Source organism: Agelaius tricolor, unplaced genomic scaffold, assembly GCF_023055355.1.
Source record: "Agelaius tricolor isolate 1412-34295 unplaced genomic scaffold, bAgeTri1.0.p SCAF_10, whole genome shotgun sequence".
NCBI classification, from domain to species: Eukaryota; Metazoa; Chordata; class Aves; order Passeriformes; family Icteridae; genus Agelaius; species Agelaius tricolor.
Genome location: NW_027269270.1, coordinates 10070411 through 10094689, shown reverse-complemented (window position 1 = coordinate 10094689; position 24279 = coordinate 10070411). Strand labels below are relative to the sequence as shown.

At 40.8% G+C, this 24279-nt stretch overlaps 1 protein-coding gene across 2 annotated transcripts in view; it reads left to right on the top strand.

Moving 5' to 3' along the window:
• The window catches only part of CREB1 (cAMP responsive element binding protein 1), a 40077-nt gene extending 17799 nt beyond the window's left edge, over positions 1-22278 (top strand). The window contains exons 2-8 of one of the 2 annotated variants that reach the window (XM_071434697.1): positions 1250-1371; positions 4728-4874; positions 6710-6810; positions 9597-9739; positions 11147-11329; positions 12754-12904; positions 15772-22278. In XM_071434697.1, coding sequence (XP_071290798.1) covers positions 1258-1371; positions 4728-4874; positions 6710-6810; positions 9597-9739; positions 11147-11329; positions 12754-12904; positions 15772-15916 — 984 coding nt within the window. In that variant the 5' untranslated portion in view covers positions 1250-1257 and the 3' untranslated portion in view covers positions 15917-22278. The remainder of the gene's footprint in view (positions 1-1249; positions 1372-4727; positions 4875-6709; positions 6811-9596; positions 9740-11146; positions 11330-12753; positions 12905-15771) is intronic. The other variant, XM_071434698.1, reaches the window with a different exon arrangement.
• The last annotated feature ends 2001 nt before the right edge of the window (positions 22279-24279 follow it).

Below are 24279 nucleotides of genomic sequence, written 5' to 3'. Positions count from 1 at the left end.
GGAGTGTGGACGTGGTACCACCACCTGTATTGATGCTTCTAAATCTTTTCCTCAGGGGGCCAGGGAAGGAGAGGGGCTGTTTTGCTTCTTTCCACCTTTCTTCTGCTCTGAGCATCCTCTGCCTCCTGGCCCCTTCCCAAAGCAGAAATGCTCAACTGGTTGTTTTGGACCAGCTCTGAAGAGATGTGTGCTGCCCTGGGGTAGCCAGAAGCAGGAATAGATTGGGCAGCACAGGGTGGTGCACAGAATAAGTGTTGTGGCTATGGACGTAATACCCATTCTTAATATTAATTCTTAATATTTGGTATTTGGAGTTCTGTATAATACAGTAGCATTGCTATATAATTTCCTTGTATTTTGAAGTTCTTTTTAATATCAAGTATTTTCATATCAGTACTTATAGAAGAACTGAAAAGTGATTTTCTCAGATTGGTGCAGAATTTAACAGGCATTGCACTCTGCCTACGTGCATGGGTTTGGAAGTTATGCAACCTCTTTTTATAGAGTTGTATGTTCTGGTGATCTAGGTTTGCTCAGTTAGTGTTTAGAAATATCAGTGTATTAGGAGCTGTATATGGTAAAAAACTTAGGTCATGGCAAACTAATGTGTACCTCTAAATATAAAAACATTTGTGGTAAGGTTCAAGCAGAAATGGCTTCCATCATTTTCTATACTGGCTTTAAACTCACTGGGTGGAAGAGGCCAAGTTGCTGTGATGTAGAGCCATACCCAGTGTGGGGATGGAAAGAACTTGCATGGAGATGTTGCATATTTAGTTGAGGCAAAGACAACTGAGAACTGAGTGCCCAGCACAGGAGCAATTGCTGTTGGATATCTGCAGCTGGGGGGAGAGGGAGGGCTGTAACAGGGCATGTTGTCACCTTGGCACTGAGGGAGTGTCCTTCCTGACATACTGGCAGGTCTTTATTCCAAATTGCAGAGGTACTAGGTCATCAGAGTGCAATTGCTCAGGTTTTTTAGGATGAGCAAAATGCATTTTTTCCTGTTCTCATTGTTGGAGGAGACTGGGCTTGTTTTTCAGAAACATTACACGCAGAAAAATCAACCTGAGGCAAACACCTGGCATGAAAAGAATTCGCCTGAATACTAATAATTTGGCAACATTTAATAAGCCAATTAAAACAGTATGTAGTAATGGGAATGCAGCTGCAGTGATTACTGCCAGATTCACCAAGAGTAATGGACTTGCATACCAACCCAGACTTACAACAAATATTGTGATTGTAGGTAACTAAATGACCATGGAATCTGGAGCAGAGAACCAGCAGAGTGGAGATGCAGCCGGTACAGAGGCAGAAACCCAACAGATGACAGTACAGGCACAACCACAGATTGCAACGTTAGCCCAGGTATAAAAATCATATGGTGTAATAGTTTTACTTATGGTTAATATTTTTAAGAGGGATAATGTCTGCTCACGGGGCTGAGAGAAGATTCTGTTGATAACATTCTGAAACACACGTTATGTATAGTTCTTATCATATTTGTCTTCACATTTTTAAAGCAGTACAGTAGAGTAGTAGGCTGTGTAAGTTCTGGAGAACTGTATGTGTGTAAATTGTGTATAATGTTAACACAGTAATGAATAAAAATATTTCTAGCATTCTTTACCACAACCATACCACTGAAAGGTATTCATTTCAATACGTGTAACCTACTGTCTTGCTGTTGTGTTTTCTGTTAAAAACTTGTCTGTAGTAGTCAGTTTAATTCTGAAGAAAGCAAACCTAGTATGTAGATAAATAATGCAGCAAATAAAATATTTTATCAGATGGGATTAATATTATGAGCATTACAATCAAGTGGAACAATCTGGCACTTGACAGCTCGTGTTACCCTGTTGTCTCCAGAGTTTGACAGAATTGTTGGAGAGTTAGAGACAGAAGTACATAATTTGTTGTCTCCAAATTATTTTGGAGCGACAAGAAACACAATCCCAGCTCTATCTCTGATTTTGGCATTGGATTTCATTTTTGAATACACTGATGGTTGGCAGAAGCAACCTCATTGTATGAATGGCTACAGAATATGTTTGGCTCTCTTCTGTAACCATCTAATTTGAAAACTAATTGTAGTCTGCAAAGACAAAACAGGTGATTTTGATCTCATAGTTTATGGAATTGAGTGTCTTTTAAGTGGCACAGTTAAATTGCTTAGTTTCTATAAATGATTAGTGTCTTTTTAAAGTCATTGCACCTTTTGGTAGTCCAGAGACTTCCAAACAAGTCCTGCCCTCTGGAGTTGGTACATTTCTATTCAAGTGGTAGTGTAGGGATTGGAGCTGTTTAAATGCACAGGATGATTTTGTTGGGTGAAGCTCTAGTGTGAATTTACAAGCCACCAGCTGCCCTGCACCAGCTTGCCTCTTTGGGCAGTTTTCTCACTGTCTAACTTAGGCACAGGATGTAGGTGGTGTGAATAACACTTCAATGTGAACTGAGTGGAAGTAGTTTATTTCTCCTGCAAAACCAGTTAACTGCTGCTCACTTGATGTGCTTTAAGGTTGAGTCCAGAGAATCAAGAGCGTTTTACATTTATGTGTTAACATTCTAACCTCCAGGGAGCTGAACTTAAAAGTATGTAGTGGGTAGCATGCACTTTACTTGGACATAATTACCCCAGTGCTTGAATGAGACTTTTTTTTCCAAGTAAGAAAACACTATACAAGTATGGTTAAAATCCACATGAACCACCATGTTGTCATTCACTATATTATCTGCACCTTGTCTTTTCCCCAGCCTGTGCAGAGTTTGTGGAGGTGATAAAACAGTCTAAACATAATCCTTGTGTTGTTCACATCAGTGTTATGTTACTATGATATTTTTAATAAGTGAAGTGGCAGTGTTTGGCATAAGGGAGTGCACTCAGAGGCCTAGCCAAATCTAAATAACTAATTATATCAATTTAATTCTTCCATTATCTCTCGTAAGGTCACCCCTCTTGCAAACTTAGCTGAATTGCTGATTTTTAGTGAGTTCAGGGTAGCTTTCAGAGGCAAAAGGAAACTCGTCCCAGTTCCACAAGGTATGAGTCAGAGACATGTGCGGAAGTTACACTCTGCTGTGGGCTTAATCCAACCACAGTGGCCTCCAGTTGATCAGCTTTGCTGTCATTGCCAAGGACTGTTTAGTCAGACGTGCATTATTAAGAAAGGTCACTTGGCAAAGGAATATAATTTGTCAAAGGAAAGGGCTCTCATGTTAATCTCAGCCCAGTTTCTCTCAGATGCAAGTTAAGTAGCACCATGTAATGCTGCATCTGCTTTCCTGAAAAAGGAAGGTACAAGCAAATGCAAATTGGTGGATTAGGGAGAGACAGCTGTGGAGGAGAGAGGTCTGCATGTAATTCCCTTTAATTTTGTTGTTAAACAAGATTTCATTGTAAGTGGTGGATGTTTATGAAAATTCAGAGATGAGCTATTGCAGCTTTTTGAGAATCATGTGTTCACAGGGACAGCAAAGGATTTCCTTCTGCATCCTGTGCATAGCAGCCCTTTGAGATGAGGTAGGACAGCAGTGCAGCCCTTTCTTGCACTGCAGCTATGTGGATCGAATTTTTGTAAATGCTCTTGAACCCTGGAGCATTGTTAGGTTTTCCAGACTTGGGTGACCAGAAGAGAGCTGGCGAGTCAGCAAGCCATGGCCTGGCTGACATCTGCCAGAGCAGCTCAGGCTTGCCTGCAGTCCTCCCCTGAGGCCAGGGGTTGTGGGAGGGATGCTCACTGGGGCAGGGTGTGCTGCACCCTGCAGCCTTTCAGGAGCCCCCAGCCCCTAAGCCAGGCATCCTGGCAGCAGACAGCTGGAAGTTCTGGATGTGCTGGGCGTGTGCCCGGCCATGGAGCAGCCTTGGTGCACATGGCACTCAGCTACCCAGAGTAGTTCCTGTGGCCAGCCAGGGTGAGACTGCCCTGTGGCATGAGCAGTGTGTGGCTACTGCTGTCCCCAAAGCCCAAGCCATAATGTGCCATGCTGAGCCCATCAGTGTATCCCTGTTGGCATGGCTGCCGTGCCTGCAGGTCTGCTTGGAGAAACAGTTGTGTTTAAAACATGGGCAATTGGTCCTCATAGAAATAACTCTTGAAAGTAGAGTTTGTGTTGACCTGTTACACAATAATCACAGTGACTGCCTGCAAAATACTTATTTCCACTGCAAACTTATGGGTTTTTTCTGTCGGAACACATGGTCAGTTTTCTTCATTTACATGCACTTTGCCAGCTACTCATATGGCTTAATCTGTAGAAAGTGAAAGGTATAATTCCCTAAAAATGTTAAGTTCTTACATCTGGCAAATTCTTTGCATTTTCCTGAGTGAGAACAAATATAGCTCCACTCCCATATGTTTCTGCCTCTGACTCAGCAGTGTCTGTAGGAGTACACCCGAGTCTGAGCAGTATCCAAGTGAAGTAAGTGAAAGGTAATGATGTATTTGTACCAGGTTACCTCAAAATAGAGGCAGTTGTGTTTTTCTTCTTCTTGTCAGTGATTTTACAAATTATGTTTGAGCCTGCAGAAATTCTGCATTAGATTATTTTGTGAAGTAGGTCAGGTGTTGGGCTCAGGCAGTTCAGGGGGTTTTATATTACACTGAAACATTTGGGTCATCTGACTGGGGTCTAGAAAAGACATAGTTCTTTCACCAAAACAAATACTGAACTAAGGAGATTTTGCAATAACCTAATTTATGCTCACTGTCTCTTCTTTGCAGGTATCTATGCCAGCAGCTCATGCAACATCTTCTGCCCCCACGGTGACCTTAGTTCAGCTGCCCAATGGGCAGACGGTTCAAGTGCATGGAGTGATTCAGGCTGCCCAGCCATCAGTTATTCAGTCTCCACAGGTCCAGACAGTTCAGGTACTGACTGAAGAAATTCCTAAAATGTAAATTGGGCCTTTGAAATAGGCCTGTCGTTGCACTGTATTTGTGTCCTGGGTTGTGTTTTTGCAAATTTGTACAGTATTTGCTACTCTGACTTTTTTTCTCTTCTGGCTTAACCACTTTTCATTTTCAAACATTGCTGAGTTTCATTTCCCTCTAGAATTTGTTTTGTGAGTTTAGCAGCTTTATGGTTTTTCCTACAGTATTACTCTGTTTTTTCTCTATACTGTATTTCCATATATTTTTATTGAGTAAGAGTTCATACTATTCTCAAGTGAACAAAAGGATGATATTTCTTTTTTAATATTGTATTTTCATAATTAATGAGACCAGTATCCTAGAATGAGAGTCTTTACTCAGTAAGAAATATTTGCATTGGTTTACAAAAAAGGTCTCTGTATGTTATGGTTCTTAAAATAAACCTATCAGTCCTTACTTAGAAATGGTTTTAAAACGTGCAGGTTGAGTGTTGTGTGCTTTGTAAAGCCTTAGCATTTTCTCTTCTCTGAAGCAAGACAGGTAATGCAATATGGTGAGGTAGCCTGAAGATAGGAGACAAGTAGTCTGAAATCTGTACAACTTCCAACTTGCTTTTTATCCACTTGAAGTTCAGTGTTACTGAATGCAGAAATTCTTTGGTGTACAGCAGCTACACCACAGGACCAGGACTGTACATTATTCATTTGCTGTTAGAACAATTAGCTCAAAAAATTTTTCATTTCAAAAAGTAGGTATTGTGACTTTTTGATGGAGATATTCAACTGGGTATTATTTTTAAGAATAAGGTATGCGTAATTTAAAACTAGACCATTCTGATAATAATCTTTATTTTTTCCTTCTCAGCTTCAGTGCTGAGTTTGTAGCAGGCTCTACTATCCTCAGCCATTGCAGTCAAAAGTTTAGAGTTTTAATCTATCAGAGGTGAGCAATTTTGAGATAAGTGCACAAGTTGCTATCCTGGAGGTAGAAGATAAGAGACTGACAATGAAGCCATTCTTGGAATTCACCTGGTTCAGTGCAGATCCATTATGTTTTGATATTCAGAGCCCAGTAGTTCACAGTCAGCCTTGGACTTACTCAGGCCTCTATCTGACAATTGTGAGATGTGGGTGCCAGAAAGATTTTTGAGCCTTTAAGAATCTTCTCTACAGTGCATAAAATGTCAGGATGTGAGCTCTTTTTCTCACATAAGCATCATTAGCTTTTATATATTTTGTCATGCACATTTCGAATTTAAAATTATCCAAATTATTTTAATATTATTTTATTTTAGCTTTCCTGCATAAACATTCTGCCTTTTTAGCACAGATACTCAGAATTGCAGCACTACATTATTTTTTAATATCTTCATGTATGACATTTTCCTGGCAATTTCCCCCATAAAAGGCAGTGTCTCTTTAACATATCTACCTCATTATTTATAAATTGATGTTTTTTCACTATTATATTCTTTGTTTCTAAACGTTTCTGCTACCTTAATTTCGTTTACTTATTCTCTCCCTAAATTTTACTAAAAAAAAAAATCTTTGTTTCCTTGCAATGGATGAGAACAAAACATCATGGAAGGCAAAAACTGTATGGTATTAATATTTAGGTTTTCTTATTGGAGTATTGAAATTGTAAAGATCATTCTGATGGGTAGATCACTGACTGTGGTCCTTCTTTGTGGATCTATTACTAAGCAGTAACTTTCTGTTTGTTGTCCAGATAGAGCACTTGCATTGTAGTGTTTTTCTCAGGATATCAACATTTCCTTAAAATGAAGGCATTGGAAGTGCCTTGTTATATTTAAATGCTGTTCTTATTTACAGATCTCCACTATAGCAGAAAGTGAAGATTCACAGGAATCAGTAGACAGTGTCACAGACTCACAGAAACGAAGAGAAATCCTGTCCAGACGACCCTCCTACAGGTATGGAGCTTAAAGCAGAATCATTTCTTGATGGATGGGTGTGTTGACATGGAGATACAAACAGTGGGATTGTATTTTTATTATTTTTAGATTTACCATTTAACTGAAATCTCTCTTCTATCATGTCTCGCAATTGGAATATGGAATATATCTGTAGAATAGGATGCAAAGAGATAAGCAGGAGAAGGAAGAAACCACAACAGTTACACTCAATTAATACAGAAGTGAGCTGAGAATATGCTGGTTTCCACACTTCAGAAAATTGAGTTATCATTGTGATAGATGCCTTAGAAATAGCTTTAATGAATACTTAATATACAAAATACACTGAAGCTTTGCAAAAAGGGACTTCTGTGTAATCTATAGTCTGCAAAAAATCAGCTCTGCTGGTTTTCATTATTGCTGAAATGCTAGCAGCAATCAAACTTTATTCCTTTCTCCCATGAGACTTAAGGAAGCTGTGATGTTCCACAGCTCAGAGAGAATTTCTGCTTGAGCAAAATAGTTTGTGTTTAAAGTTAAGTCAGTATATGAGTTGAATATAGTGAAAGGTATCTAGTGTCTCTTTTTCATGGCAAATACCTCTGGCAAAACCAGCTAAGGTTCTCCTTCACGTGGTGTGTCATGTTACTTTATTCATTAAACCTTTGTACAGCTTTTTGTGTCTGTACTAAATCCCACTTTTATTTTTAAAATACGCTAAATAGCATTAAGGAACAGCTCTGGGGTTCAGTAGGCTTTAAATGACCCGTGAGTTCCTGCTGCTTTAGAAAATTCAGATGCTCCTTTTTCCTTTATGAGCATAGTCTTGGAAGTAGAAGCTGGGCTGTGGGCCTGAGCATATCTCAACCATGGTACTTTTTTAGCACACTTGGGAGATTGTCTGCCTTGTCCAGCAGCCTTCAAGGCTCTTCTGCCAAAGATAGTGAAAATCATTGCTGAAGATCCCTAGCCATAATAGATCGGGAAAAATATTTTTATTTGTGAGGAGCAGTGTTAACTCCAAGGCTGCCACAGATTCCCTTAAGTCTGCTTCTGCAGCAATACGCTTGATTTTACTATATATGGCAGAGTGGCTGTATATGGTGAGAAAACAGAGCTAAGTAAACAAGCAGCAAAACTGAGAAGAGGGTGCTTGTGCATGCTGACTTCTCATTGAGATGGACTCTCTTGCATGCACTGGTGCCACAACACAGCCTCTGTCTTCAAACCAGATCATGGTGACACAGCAACTTTTGTTAGCTGTAAAACTTGTATATGCAGCTCAGACTCCAGCCTGGTGGTGGTTGGGTCAGAAAGGCTGAGCCAGACCACTGCTGTCTTTAGAGACTTCCCAGCTGGCATTACTCAACCTGCTGTAACTGGCCCAAAACAAGATAGGGGCAGATATGTCCACAGAATTGAAAGCTGTACCTCTTCCACAAAAACTCCTCTGTGATTCTGCCACTCAAGTACATCATGTATTCAGTTCATAGCTCCTGTATTTGTAAAGCTGCCACCTTATCCTTTTCCTTAAATCTGTTTTTATGATGGCAAAGGTAGGTTTTAACCACGATGTAATAATGACATGAGGTTAAAAGTGATTTTTTTTTATCTCCTTGGATTTTGTTCATCATCCCAGCTTTCTCCATATTTTTTTCATCTGTTTCATTCACTAGTTTCTGATCTAACACCTAGACTGCAAACTCTCTGGATGGGAATTTTTTATTTGTCCAAGTGGTTCTTCATACAGTGTTGCCCAGTGCTGGGGTTTCTTGCATGCACACAAAGTCAAAACAGCAACAGCAAAGCTCTGTTTGTCAGGCTGCTGAGCAGAATGGCTGCTCTCCCCCCCAGATAGCTTCATGCAGGTGTTCTGGCCCACACAGCCTTAGGAGGCTCGTCTAAGAGAGTAGTGTTGTCTGGAACTTGGGGTCTACAGCTGTGTTTGCTTTGCCACTGAGTTCCTTTGCCAGTCCACCGGAAAACATAGGAGGAGAATTACAAAAAATATTGCCCTTTACCTAAGGGCATTTACTGCATTTTGCTGTGACATAATAGAATATGCCAGCAGTGAAAGGAGCCTAACAGTCCTCTGAGGAAGGACAGTGTTTGATCTCAGTGATGCAAATTGCAGTGACTGCTGTAGTCAGTCTCCAGTCATGTTCAGTGGGACCTGTAGCAGTGATGTTTGAAAAGTTTTGACTTTGGATAATTAGCTCATGGAAATAATGAAACAATCTGTTCTTTCCTTTACCCATGAACTTCCTCAGGCAGGGCACCTGTGAACATAACTGTGAGACTGTTCTCAAACACTGGGTATTGTCTCCCAGGCAGGTGTTAAATTATGAACTGCTGGCTCTCTGCAAGTATTCCTGCTAACTCCCTTGATTCTCAGCTCTCTGGCTGAGGTGTTTATAGTCTTTGAAATGGAGCAGTTCCTCCAGTGTAAGTGAGGAGACAGGTTCTGACTTTTTTTCCAAATATTTATATGGCTAAAAGCAAGAAACAAATAAAAATGGATGAGAGAAACATGGTCTGAAGAAGAAGGAAAGGTTGTAATAGCTGTATCATGGGTTTTGACAAACACAGCTGTTCTGTGCTCGCTCCCCTGCCCATCAGTGCTTGGCATTTTGAACAATCCTCTCCAATAAGAGTTTGAAGATAGTGTGTGGTTTTCATTCTCCACTCATATTTTCCTTGCTGGCTTGCTGCACTTCACAGTTTTCCCCAGCATTGTGTATCAGATAGACTATTTTTCTCCCCCAATTTTTATTAAAATCTCTACCACACACTGTCTTTGCCAGAAAAATTTTGAATGACTTGTCCTCAGACGCCCCAGGAGTGCCAAGGATCGAAGAAGAAAAGTCTGAAGAGGAAACAGCAGCACCTGCCATCGCCACTGTTACGGTGCCAACTCCCATTTACCAAACCAGCAGTGGGCAGTACAGTATGTAGTCTGAATTTCTCAGTGGTGCTAGTAAGTGGGGATGAGAAGATGAAGAACTATTATTTCTGTAACTGTTGTTTGGACTAGGGCAAGGCAGGAGGTGAAAAAAAGAATTTTATTTTGACTGTTAACCAGGCCTTTTGAACACATTTCTATTGTAAGGTTTGAAAGTCTCAATTAACATTCTGGGACTGGTTGCCACTTGGTGCAGCTCATGCATCCTGAGGCAAAACAGGAACTAACCCTAATGCTATTATAAACTTCTTCACTTCAGGAACTAGATGGGGGAATTCAGAAGTTTTTTTTTTTTTCTTGGCAGATCATTAACACTTCTTCACAAAGCTGTAACCTCATCATTAGAAAAAAAGCGTTACGGTCTGCAATTACATTTTTAGAAAAAAACGGTTGTTGACAACCTTAATATATGTCATAAGTATATATTTCTGTGTTAGATTTTATAGATGCAGTGTTTTGACTTGAAGAATGATTGAGGATATGGCCTTAAAGATAAGACACATGCTGGCTCACACTAACCATACAGTAGGAGACATACAACACATAAAAAAGGGAGAAAGAGCTACTTGTTTATATCTGTCTGTTAAAATCTCTTTAAAATTTTGTATCTCTGTTTACTCCTTAACCCCTTTGCTTTGTACCCTGCTTAATTTTATTGAAATGGATGTGGTTAATTCTGATTCCTGTTATAACTGTACAATAACTGCATGTGCAGACACTTGAGGTTTTGGTGTGTCTGTATATAGGAACACAGTGGAATTCTGTGACTGAAAAGGGCTGATGGCCCAGTTTACCTGCATGACAGTATTGAGGGAAAGAAAGGAAAAAAAACAGCAAAGTTAAGACTGCCTGCACCAAACTGTACCTTTATGAATGATAAAACAGCTAGTTAAGGGTCTGAGGAAGTTGTAGAGAAGGGGGAACACAATCAGAAGGAAAAAAAAGCCAAATGAAGAAGAAACTGAAACACAGGATGGATAGCACTAGCTGCAGAGGAGACTGAAGGGCATAAAGCACAGAAGATGAGAGTAATTTCAGATTAGAAGAAAAACTAAAGACTGAGAAAAATACCTAAACCAACCAAGAAGAAAATCTTAACAAATTAAAAAGTATTCCCTGGGAGTGGATTGTAGCTCTTCCATGTAATTATGTTTTATTAGAGAAACTAATCTGTATTTTAGCTGTGTGTTTTGGCCCTCACAAACATTTGAAAACTTACCTTTCAAAGGATGATTTCTTTCATGTACATTGAAGCCATTTGTCAGATTTCGGGGTGTGTAAGGGTTCAAAGGATTTAGCTTAGATCAGTATTCTTCCATACCTAGGTTTAATAATGTAAGTTAATGAGTGAATTAGTGTCTTAAATGCTGGATTGATTTTTTTGGTCTGCAGTTGCCATCACCCAAGGAGGAGCAATCCAGTTGTCTAACAACGGCACAGATGGAGTACAGGGTCTCCAGACGTTGACAATGACCAATGCAGCTGCAACCCAACCTGGCACCACCATTTTACAATATGCACAGACCACAGACGGACAGCAGATACTTGTACCCAGCAACCAGGTTGTTGTACAAGGTGAGAAACCTCACAGCCACTCACTCTGTGTAACATTTTCTCTGTGCAGATATAAGTTGCCAGCCTGACTCCTTCAAATGTGTCAGGAAACAGAATTAACAGCTTTGGCACATTTGGTACAAATTACTGAAATTCTGGACAAAGCTGTTTGTCATATTTTTGGAGCCTTTCCCTTTAGATTGGTAAAACCGTGGATATTTGAGGTTTAATATATTTATTTTTGCTTTTCCATGCTGTATTTCCTGAATTTTGTCCACACAATTTTTTTTAATATGTTCTGCAAAAACTAATACCACTTTAAGAGTTCTGAGTTCTCCCATATGTGCAACAATAGGAAGTTTCAAGCAAGCATTAAAGACAGGAGAGAAGGATGTTTGATTCTTTCTAAAGGGACACTTTAATTTATTAGTAAATTTTCCCTTTTTTCAATTGCAAGTCATAATTTCTTCCTACTGTGAATTTTGTAAGTAGTCACTGAGTGAGTGACTCAATCAGTGAGTCTTGGAATCATAGAACAATTTAGGAGAGTGCATAAGTGATCATTTGGTCTAGCCCTCAACTTGGCAGAGCTACTTTTGCTTAGAGTAAGTTGTGGGGACGTATTTTATCAAAATACACACTTTGGTTTATTACAAAATTTTTATTGAAAATAGCAGAAGTGTACCCCTGCTTCTATTACTGTTAAGTAGTTGATTTGAAAGTTATCCAGTGAAGAGTTTACCAGGCATCAGTAAAAATGCGTAGCAGAGAGGAGTACTGTTGTTGCACTGATCTTTGGGTTTTTGTGTTCTTGAGGTCATATGATTTCTTTAGGTGGTATTGTGGTTTTTTATGAGCTCAGGCAAAATTAACACACTCCTAAGATTAAAATTAATAAAGTAAAAGAAAGCCAGGACCTTGCTCATTTTAGAGAAGCAATAGAGTGCACTGTCCATCTCTTGTGGGAGTAAATGCTACATTTTTACACCTTTTTTTCTATGTTAGATACTTACACTTGCAGTTCCTCCTTTCCCAGGCAGATGTTTGGAGCATAGCTAGAAATAGTGACCCTGTCCTTCTCTAGAAATGCTAGAATTGCCCAAAAACCAGAGCAGTACAAAAAAATATAATAAGGGAGAAAGAAGCACAGCTAAACTGCAAGACAAATCAAGTTACCAAGCACAAGTGAAGACTTCAGCAGGAATGCCCAAAACCTTGCATATATGAATAAAGGGAGCCTGAGGTGGCAGTGGTGACCCAGATGATGGCTGTTCCTGCTGAGCTGTGGCCCGGGCTGCACGCTTAGAGAGATGGCTGGGTCACAGAGAGATGGCTGGGTCACTGTGTCAGGGAGAGGACAGGTAGGAGAGGTGAGCAGGTGCTCTCCACAGCACGTGTGACAGCACTGTCACTAGACTGATGTCCCGTTGCCTGTGTCCCTGCAGCTGCCTCAGGAGACGTGCAGACCTACCAGATCCGCACGGCGCCGACCAGCACCATTGCTCCAGGAGTGGTCATGGCGTCCTCGCCAGCGCTGCCCACCCAGCCGGCAGAGGAGGCTGCGCGCAAGAGGGAAGTGCGTCTGATGAAGAACAGGCACGTACCTTCACATCTCTGCCGCTGCCAGGCAGCTCTGCACTGGCCCAGAGTGTCGAGTGCTGATCTTTCTTAGCCATACTATGAAATGCTTTATGAAGAATTTGCCTTTATTTAAAAATGCAAAGCAGAAATGCACATCTACTAATGCTGTGCGTTGTGACCGTGAAACCTTGAGTGAAGCGTCAGACTTGTTCTGTGAGGTGTGTGAATTTGGTTGTTGCCGTAAGGAGAAAAGCACTTGGTGAGATACTTGTATGACTGCAGATATATTCTTGCAAACACCAAGATATTCTTACAAACACCAAGATGCTTTTTTTGAGTTACTACATTCATGTGGTTACTTTGCTGGATTCTCTCCCTTGGCCTTGCTGCTGGCCCACGTGTGCTCCTCGTGAGTACTCTCTTGATTGTCTCACTTGTTCTTTTAGCCGCTTTGGGTTTTCTCCTCCAGGGGCTGAAAGGCTCAAGCAAAGGCTAAATGAGCAGCTATTCCCTTTGATTGAAGTCCTGTGGAGCCAGTAGTGGCAGCAGAGGGGCTAAAGAAAGGTAAAGACTTGATCCTGTAGGATCCAGTGTAAGCTTAGAGATGGGAGTGGGTGAAAGCAGCAAAGGAAGGGAGCTGTAGGGAGAAGTTGAGCTCCTGAAGTCTGTTGCTGTGGGAATGGGAAGGGGTGGGCCTGAACTGGCCCATCACACCAAGCTTGAACTCTTACCCATGGGCCACAGATTGAAACCTGTGTGTTCTACTGTGACACTGAGAACCCAGTGCTTCCCACCCTTCTGAGCAGGGGAAGCCCCCTGAAAACCTTGTTAACTTCATCTGTCAGTCTGAAAAAACTGATGTTGTGCAGGTTCATTTCTCCTCTGTAGGTTGCTGTGCTGTGAACATAATGGAAACTTACTTGAGCAGACCCAGTGCTTATACAAGGGGCTTTAATGAAATAAATAATGCTGAACAGCAGAGGTCACTTTTTTAAAAGGTTTTTGTACAGAATGTCACCCATCTCCCTTTTTATATAGTTTTCTCGTACCAGTGAATAGTGGATATCACTCTTTCAGGCTCTGCATTTGAAAAAAAAAATTCATTAGAATCACAGAATACCCTCATTTAGTCATCAGTCTTATTCCAGTAAAAGAAAGCTTTTGTGTTTGTGAAAGCCAAGAAAAACAATGGGGAATTACCCCACTTGAGTTAAATTGACAGCTTTTGCAACAGTATCATGATGCGTGTGGTGCTTTTAGCCCGTCTGCTTAATAGATATTTGCAAATCTAAGCTCCATAGCAAAGTAGGGAAAAAGGATAGCGAGGCAGATGGTAAGGTGGTGCTTACTGGAGGATTATAGTGTAAATATTCATAGATATTATTGTGCAAATTTTCTGTATAAATTTTACATCTTTAAAGCTGTGTTGTAATTCAGTAAAATTCTGGCTGTTCATAATAAACAACTAGCACACACAGACTTGAGGTGGCTTAATATACATGGCCTAAAGGGGAAAAAAATCACAGAAAGAAAATGTTGTGACTCAAGGAGACTTGCTAGTAGTTTGCACTGGGAGGCACTTCCTGATCCCTTAGTACTTAATCTTTTGCTAACGGCCCAAAATTACTTAAATTCTAAATGTTACACATGGTTTACTGAAGCACTGCAGGCATGTGAAATTGTATTTGTGGGAGTGACAAATGGATTCCCGAGTCCTTTCAGGGCTTACAGGCTATGTTTTCTTCATCCTGTCTCATTTGTGGAGCTGAATTTCAGAAATTACTTTTAGAGGCTTCTTATCAGTTAGGTCCTGGAATGCATTCTGTTTTTACAGCTCCTAATTATCTAATAAGGGGAGGAACTGGGTTCTGATTTGTCCTCTCATTTCCCAGAACACTGACTGTCTCACCAGTCTGTGCAGTGTTTGCAATGAAGGGGCACACAGACTCTTCTTTTTGGAGCTGTTCTGCTTTGCACCTAAAGGTTCAGGGCAAATAAGTGTTTATTTCCCTGTGTCTGCAGAGTGCTGCTTGGACAAGGGGCACTGCAGGAGCAGAGCCCTCTGCCTGGGCTCCCATCTGCCCATGGCATTTAGCCTTGTGCTTGCTTTGCATGTTGGTGCCATTATATTGCTGTGCAGGGTAGTTCCTGCCTTGCTGTTCCTGCTTCAGGATGCTCAGCAGCACATTAATACCTTCTGGTATTTTTCACTGGTGGTCTTGGTATGTTACCAAGTTACCTACAGGCAGCTCACTCTTTACAAGCAAGACTTAGAAGTTTGACTGTCTTGAGGTCTGTTTTTGGCATAGCTGACAGGGACTAAAGAATGACATGTTTTTTTGTTTTTTATTTTTATTTGAGTCATTAATAGTATCATTGCAGTGATGCAGACATCATTATTAAAATGAAAGCATTGCTCAAGAGCAAATACATGATTGCTCTAAATACAGCACATTTTAACACTAGTTGATCCATCTTGTTGGACTGCTCAAAGGGAAAGGTCAAAGACTGTAAAAAGAATAAAAGATTATAATACAGTCAAATTATTGCAGCAGCATTTTACTCAGCCTAAAGGCTCCAATATGAATCCTGCAGCAAAATTTTATCCCTGATTAGGAGCCTATGCTCACAATAATAATAATAATTTTACTGGTGCAGTCTTACTGGGATCTGTATGTTGAAATGATGCGTGGATCTTGAGTGTGTGTGATTTGTGAGGAGCAGTTGCTATGAACTCAGTGTTTTTTCCTCACTTGCATTTCTTAGCAATACCTCCATGTTCTGAAAATGGCAGTACTAGTAAAGGTTTGCCTGAAAGCAGTTAGGTAGCCCGTGTCTGCAAATGATTGTTCTGGATTTGAATGGCCTTTTTTGCTTTGCAGAGAGGCAGCACGTGAATGTCGCAGGAAGAAAAAGGAGTATGTGAAATGCCTAGAAAATCGAGTGGCTGTGCTTGAAAACCAAAACAAGACACTGATTGAGGAGTTGAAAGCACTTAAGGACCTTTACTGCCACAAATCAGATTAATTCTGGATTCTCATTTTCACTTGTCCAGGTGGGATAGAGACTGGTTCTGGTTATACCCAGAAAGACAAAGTAAACTTTTTATTTTCTAAACATTTCTTTTTTTCTATGCGCAAAACTGCCTGAAGCAACTACAGAATATACTTCATCTGTGCTTTGCATCAAACTGTGAATGTTCAAGTACTTGCCTCCACTTCTCCCCTTACAAGATGAATTTCATCATCAGTCTCAGCGTGAAGAAGAAGAACAGGCTTCTCTCGTCTCCCGATCCTCTTCAAGGAGTAGCAGTGGTCACTTGGGAAGTTACTGTGGGGAGGGTCCTTTTGTAAAGATGTCGAGAATTTGTGCTGAGCTCTTTCCATTGCCTTAGAGACAGAGCCACCCCAGCCTCTTGGTCCAGAGAGCAGTGGGCCACATAGGTGGAGCATGCGTGGTGCAATGAAGAAGCGGTGGTTGCCACACTGGTTTGACACGTTCCTGCTGAGCTGTACCAATACACAGCTGAGCAGCACGCCAGACCAAGGGCACCTCACTGCCATGTTCTTGGTGTGGAGAGAACAGACCTTCTTCAGACTAGCCCAGGAGGGGCTTTGATCTGCAATCTGTATTAAGCCCTCCCGGACTAGTAAAACCTTCTCCATACTTGAGAAACAAATGCATTGAAATGAGCTTCACTGGTCAGTTGTTGATTCTCATAGCTTATGTGTGCAAGTGCGTTCAGCGTTCTGAATGCACAGAAAACAGACACCAACTTCACAGGATATAGGTTGGGAAATTATATTTGGATGGGAAAGAAAATTTTTTAGAAAGATTCAATTGTGATGTTCTGTAAACAGTCACATAGTAAACAAGGGTAACGCATTAAATCACTACCTATTTGTATGCAGAACAACTAAGCAGTTGAAGCATAGCCAACTCCACTTAAGTTACTCCCTGAAGACAGTATGGTCTGTGTCCCAAGTCCTCTCAAGCAATGAGGTTGTTTTTATTTCCCTACCACTGTCTTATGCAATGGAAATTATTGTGCTCAGTAGGAATATCAGCCTGGTTTGCTAAATTCTTTTTTGAACTTTGAGGCTGCCTTCTATACATAAATTAAATTTCAGTATAACTACTAGGACAACCTCAAATATTCAAGAGGACTTCAAACACGAATATTCCAACTCTTGCTTTGAAAGGGAAAATACTGATTATTTGAACCTGGCCAGATTAGCTAAACTCTTAATTTATTTGGGATATTTTTTCATGGAAAGGGTCAGATTTACTGAGTAATCTATTCCTGCAACTAAAATTACTTGCTTGCCTCAGATGTTTGCAAGATCAGGTTTTTTTCTGTGCACTGAGGAACTGTGGTCTTTCCCAGATTTATGGTGTTAAAAAAGGTAGTTCATATTTAAAAAAAATTCTGTACTAAGCATTAGGACTTTAAAAGAATCATGCTCAAAAAGAACCAGAAAAGATCATCAAGAAGTTGTCAAAATGAATGTGTCCAAAAGAATCATGTGTGGTTTGTGTACTGGCCCTCTGAAGCCAGTCTCTCACTGCGTTAACTCGGGTCATTTGATGGAGTAAGTTTACTTTGTGCTTCTGGTCAAACTTTTATGTATAGAAATGTATGGATGAGGCTTGCCTAGCAGAGTATTAGCTAATATTTTTTCCCATTCACTCTATATCTTTTTAAGATAAATTTCACACGCAGGCTTCAAAAAGGTTGTACAATCAGTGTGACGTTATAAGGAAAATACTTGGAAGACTCTGGGCAGTTGAGTCTCAAACACCTAAGCAGTATTAAAAGATTTCTCATTTGAGGGGCATTCAGTTTCCAAGAGACTTAATTTAAAAGGAGCAGGGTTAAACTTACAGCATTATTGTTACATCTAGAGTTATCAAGAATTTCAAATTACACTTGTATTTCAAGAAAAAAACATAAGCATCAGAAATATGAAATAATTCACTTTCACAAGTTTTGTGGGTGTTTATAAACAGTCTATTTTTATCTGCCATAGAGAGTTGATTTTTTTGTTTTTATTTAATGGGAGATGAATATATTAGTTTAGCAGTGCAAATTTAAAGACCCTAAGTTCTCAGCAGTGCTTTTATAAAAACTGATTCTTAAAATCAGCGAATACAAATACATAAAACGGTTACATTTTCCACAACGAGTACAGAAGTAGAAATGTTGTAATACAGGAGTCATTCTTGTAAAGCATGAAGCTCATGGTGGCCTCATTTGCAGTTACATGGAATGGTTCCTGCAGCTTTGAGGAACACAGAAAAAGCTGTATATGCCCACATTAAGGCTGTTCTGTTTGCAAAAACTGTGAGGTTTTGCTCTGAGAGCTGTGTCTAGTGGGTAATGAACACTGTTCAGAGCTTGCTGGTAATCACTGCCTGGGGGCTGAATGGGCATGGGAGCCTAAAACAGTGCCCAGGTGGGCTTCTCCTAACACACAGTTTGTGCAAACTTGTGTGGCAGCGAGAGGAGAACTGTGTTACCCGTTTGTCTGTGTGTGGTTTGCAAGTGGCCTGTCGTGGTTTTAGCCTAGACTTCATTAGCAAATAAAGTTCCACTGAGAAAAGGAATGTAATTCAAAGTACATAGGGGTCTGCAAGAATCTTTATTTTTATTTATGCTGCACTGAGGATTATGGGACACAAATTTATTTAATGAAAATTATAGATTACAATAATAAAAAATGTATTAGACCAAGTACAGGGCTGGCTAGGCTACCCATACATGCTTTACTATTCATATTGACCCAAAAAGGGAAAGAATATGACACAGGAATCCGTTCCTATGTTATTTACCAAGTAGTGAGGTTGGGGTGATAAGCTTCTATAAACTAAGGCCATTTGGAAGTAGGATGGAAATGATGCTGACAAGGGGGAGGTAGGATTAGTTTTATATCTCACGGTTGTGAGTTTTCGAGAACTGATAGACTCTTTTACCTGAAGAGAGGGTTAGAAAGGGCTAGATCCGTTACGTTCATAATAAACAAGAATTGGTTTGAAATATAATTTTTGTAATGTCATTATTTTGCAAAACAACAGCACCAATCAGGCAGTTAAGATATTGTCAAAGGTGCTCTTTTAATTTAGATATTCTTGGAAAATACATATGTATAATATATGTACATATATATATATACACACAGTATATAATCTACAGCTCTGAGAGCTTTTAAGTCAGGAATGCTGAGTATTATAGTATATGGAGGTCAGAAAAAGAATTTTTACTTTTCTGTGTGTCTGGGTGTGTGTGGATGTGCGTGTGTGTGTGTGTGAAAGCTTCCCCTCACCCCAGTAGCTCTGGGCTGCGTTATTCTAGCTCTTAATTACTGATTTGTTTTGTGCTGTCTCTCAGTTACCCATTTTCAAGAATTTTATTTCATCTTTCGTGGCTTTTGTGAAGTTTGTTTTTTATTGATGAAGATTTTTGAAATTACGTAAACAGTTTGTTTTACAACCACCACCACCACCCAGAGTAATTCACTTCTGTGCTTTTTTTCTCTTTGGCAGCTATATATCAAAGGCAAAACATTTGGAAAGGTTGTTAAGGTGTTATTTTCTAAAGGAACCACTGGTAAGACTTCTGTTTTCCTCCTGGGGTAGTGGTGATGCATTCTTCCTTAGGCAGCAATTTCACCAGCACTGGGTAGTTGCCGGCACCGTTGCTTGTATTTGAAAGCACAATTTTAGCCTGTTGTGCTCATCAGGACTGCTCAGACACTGTAGTTCTGGCTAGCCTGGAGCTGGCATTTGCATTGGAGATCACTGTCTTCTCTGGTACTTGTACATTGGTCAGAAAATTGGTGGGGTGTTTGGAATCATTAAGAGGCTCAGGAAAAAAAAAGAAAAAAGATTTAATAAGGAAAAACAGCCCTGATAGTTTCTGACCTAAATTTGTACCACAGGTTGCTTTATTTAAATCTGGGCTTCCAGTAAACTGCAGCAGCAACTAGTCATCTGTTAGTGAAAACTGGCACCTGCTTTTTTATTTTGTTTTTTCATTTATGGCAGACAGTGCTTTTTGTGGTTTAAAGACAAATCCACCCATCAAAGCAAGTTCGATATCAGTGGTTGCAAATCTATGATAGTTCATAGAGGATTTAATTGATTTTCTAAGACCTTGTTTTTATTGTAATTTTTTTACCCTGAAGCCTAGTTAGTGATGTAACATTTGCCAATGATCCAACCAAAAGGTCATGTATTTATTTTTGTTACATTATGTTCTTTGTAAATGTTTAATTAAAATGTGCACTTTTAAAGAAAAAAACAACAAACAAAACAGAGAAAGAAAAATTAGGGTAAATTTGGTTTGCCTGAGAAGATTACTGGCATAATTGTTGTGATCCTGCTGCCTGCACACAATTCACTCCTCCACAGCAGTTGGCTCCTTGGCTAATTGAAGTTGCAGATCAGCACCTGGTGCCCAGCAGGCATTGCTGCTGAAGGGCAGGAGAGCTGAGGGGCAGGAATCAAACGTGTGGTGTCTGGAGCAGTATGTAGAGGATGGATGTGAAATTATTTTTAGAGTAGAACTAGTTCAGTGATCCCATGTGGGAAAGGGAGGTTAATTTGGAAGGAAAGCTGAACTATTTTTCAGCCACTTTATTCCCCTTTTCTTAATTTGAGATTTGTCTGCGGATTTTACAAACTGCATTCCAAGAAAATTAATCAAAAGGCTTTCCAGTAATTTGACACCAGGAAGTAAAGGTACATTGACAACGTGTCACCTTGCTTGAAAAGAAAAGCACAGCACAACCACCTTTCTTTAGCAGGAATGATCATAATTTAACCCTGAAGTCTGTCATTATGAGCAGGTTTTAAAAAGCATACAGTACATTGATGGTTCTCTGTTGTCTGCCTGGGAACTCATTTTTTCTGAGCTGTGTAATTTGCTAGCTGATTTTATAAAAGCCTGAATGTATCCTGAAGCTCAGTTGGTCTGGAAGGAGCCAGACTGGTGAAGAGAGGGTGCTGAAATCCACCTTCTGTGTGCTTGTGGCAGGTTCAGGTCTGTGGATAGATAGACTTAAGTGTGTGAATCTTTGGGGAAAAGGGACCAGATCCAGGTGGTGTAAAGAGGGTTTGCATTTCAAGTGTTTTGCCTTGGAATGTGTTTTTAAAATGTATTTAAGCTGTGGCCTGCAGAGAGATGTGCTTGGGCTAGTTGGGATAGCACAAATTGAAGGGAGTGACCTGTTTGCTTTCTGGCCCTGCAGTGCAGGTTTGTGACTTGCTGTGTGCTGAGTTCGGGGCTGCTTTCAGCAGGAGGGGCGGGAGCAGGCAGCTGTCCTCGGGAGCTGTGTGCTGGCAGGGAAAGGGCCAGGGGCAGGCTGGAATGACCCATGGCTGGCACACTCCATAAGCTGAGCATTCACTGCACTCAGGACTCGAGCAGTTCACTCAGCCTCAGCTGCATATTCCTCTAAATTAGGGGATAGCTGAGTGAGAGCATGGGGATGGCAGGCCTTGAGCCAGTTGCTTATCTGGAAATGGCCACTCTTAACAACTGAGGATGTTTGGGTGCTCTCCACAAGTTGTGTTTTTATCCAGGTGCCACTCCATTTTTTGTGTGTTGAATTACATTTATTTATATTAAAAGCTTAATTTTAAAACGTTCTACAACTTCAAGTTTAAATGAGATTTATAACTGTGCTGCTTATAATGGACTTGTTGGGATGGGAACAGGACAAGAAGAGGTGCTAGTTGGCAGCCAGCCCCTCCACAGACTTTTTCCACAGATTGGTTGTTCACTTCAGAAATTGGTTGTTTCTACTCTGGATTTATAATTTGAAATTGTTTTGAGGCAATGTTTTTCAGGGAAGCTTCCAGAGCGAGGGTATTATTCTCCCTTTGTAGTGTAAGCTGGAAAGAGTATGTTCACCTCATCTGCATTTCTGATTCTTCACCCAAACCATGTCAGCACAGAACAGGGTATTTGAGCTTGACTCCCACATACTTGTGGAAGTTAAAAAGACTAAATGAAAATCCATCACTGGGGGAAAATAAAGGCTTTTTTACATCTCCCCAAAAATCTAGAAACATCCCTGTTGTGTTTTTTTTTCTTTTTTTTTTCTTTTTTTTTTTTGTGCTTTATCTGTGTTTAAAAGGAATTGTACTGGGTTATAATGCATTTTATTAACACTATGTACATATTAGCTGCTTTGTGTTTCAGAATGGTAGTAATTGCTTTGTATATTAAAGTGATTCTTGTGAATTTGTGAATTATTGTCATAAAGAAGTGCTTTTTCTTACTGTAACCTTTGTGGTATAAACTGTCATAACTCCCTTTTTACACAAACATTTATGTGCAGTCACATAAACATGCTTTAAAAAACTCTACAAAGTCTCTTTTTTGAGCAGGGTGTTCCATTTACTCTAATTTAATTTAGTGGCAAATGGCAGCTAGAAGAATATGGGAAAAGGTAGTCTATGGTATCATCTCAATCTGTGCCCTGCCCTAAGTATTCATAAATATTCTCCCCAGAGAGAAGGCTGTTTTTAATCTTAATTGGATTAGATTAGTTAGAGGTTAAGTCCTGAAAAGCGAAGTTTCTCTTCCTCCTGATATTTTTAAACCTGTTTTCCAGTACCCATTCTGGTGGCAGTTCTGTTGTTTAACAATGTTTGAAAAGCTTATGCCTTTCACAGTTTAAATATGCTGCATGTCTCACTTTTAGGCATTCCTGTAAACCATGTACTACTGGTCTTGAGAACAGAACAGAAACAGAAGGCAGCAAACACTGCAAGGATCACAGCCCTATTATGTAATCTGCTAGGCTGGCTCCAAACACTGGGAGGGAAGCCAGGAGAACAAATTCAGCACTGAGGTAAACACACCTCCAGTGAAGTCAAGGGGAAGCAGTAAGGTCAGCTCATTACAGCTGGGATTTTCTAGTTTTTATAATGCCATTCACATTCTTGCTCAGAAAAATCTACAGTAATGTGAGAGAATCCCAAACAGGGTTAGTCCCTGAGATAAAAATGCACTTTGGCTTGAATTTTGCACTGAAAAGAACTGGGTAACACAGATCCCTGTGTAGTCAGCTATGTATCTTAATGTCAGTCAAACATTACCTTGGCTGCAATGACATTTCAGAAAAGCTTGTTCTCTTGCACATGTTTCAGGGATGGTTTCTCAGTGTCACAGCATGGTTGTGTCTTACTTGGTTGCTCCCCTGTGGCTTGGACCCACTCCCTAGAGCGAGTGAATTTCTCAGGAGACTCTTTGTGCATTGCCCCACTACTCAGGGATGCATGCCAAACACATCCTTCTACAGATGAGCTCAGATCACCTGTTACAAAACAGGATCAGTGCAACGGAACCACCCAAAGGAGTGGGATTCTCTAGTGCTGGGATGAACAGGGTGACCGAAAGTGCTTGGGCAGGGTGTTGGTATAATTGCCAAACAGCTGCTGGCAACAGCTGTTGTCATGCATCATCTCATAGTAGAGCAGGAGCTCCGGTGGGACCCGTGGGCTGGGAGTTTGCAGGTGTCCCTGCCGAGGGCTGCTCCCTATGCTCCTCACCAGCCCTTACACTCTGCTGCTTGTCCTGCATGCCTGGCATGATTCTCTTGCAGCCTGACTCACTGCTGACCTCTCCCTGAAGGTAAGTGGGTGGGAACACACGGCACTCGTGAAGCCAGCCTGGGACAACAGAAGGCAGCACTCCCTGCCTGGTGCACGTGGGTGTCAGCACTGCCCAGGAGGATGGACTGGGCTTTCAGCTGAGCTACATTCTCACTGCTGATGCCTGCCCCTAAACACTGTAGCTTTAAATGCAGCCACAGCTGACATGCACATGGCTGTGGCCTAACTGCAGTATTCCTGCAGCATTCCTAAGTCTAACAGGACATGTGCCCCAGTGGCAGTCAGAGGAGAAGGTGTCCCCTTGAGGGATGCCACTTGCTGGGCTGGCGAGGGGCCACCAAGAGCTCTGCAGGTCAGGGGCAAGGCACTCACCTGAGCTGCCAGTGCCATCTCGTGCTTTTCCCCAGTTATTTATGGGCAGTAGCATCACTGCAGCCTTCAAGCACACTCCCTTGGGCGTGCATGCAGCTGCTGTGTAACAGCAGCACAGAGAAGGGAGCCAAGCCCAGTCTCCACTGGCACGTCCCTGCTCTGGCAGGATGGCTGTGGGCTGTAACACCAGCAATGGGGTATCTGACACTGAAAACTTAACAATTAGATGGAATTAAACTGTACTCGTTTAAAAGTACAAAACTGTTTCTATCACCAAAGCAAGGCCTGAGGCAAAACCCCCTTCTTAGAAGTGTGCATGTTGCTGCACCAGCCTTTATTCTGTGCTTTATTCTGTGCTATTTAAGCAGAATTTTTAGCATGTTCCTGCTATGGCA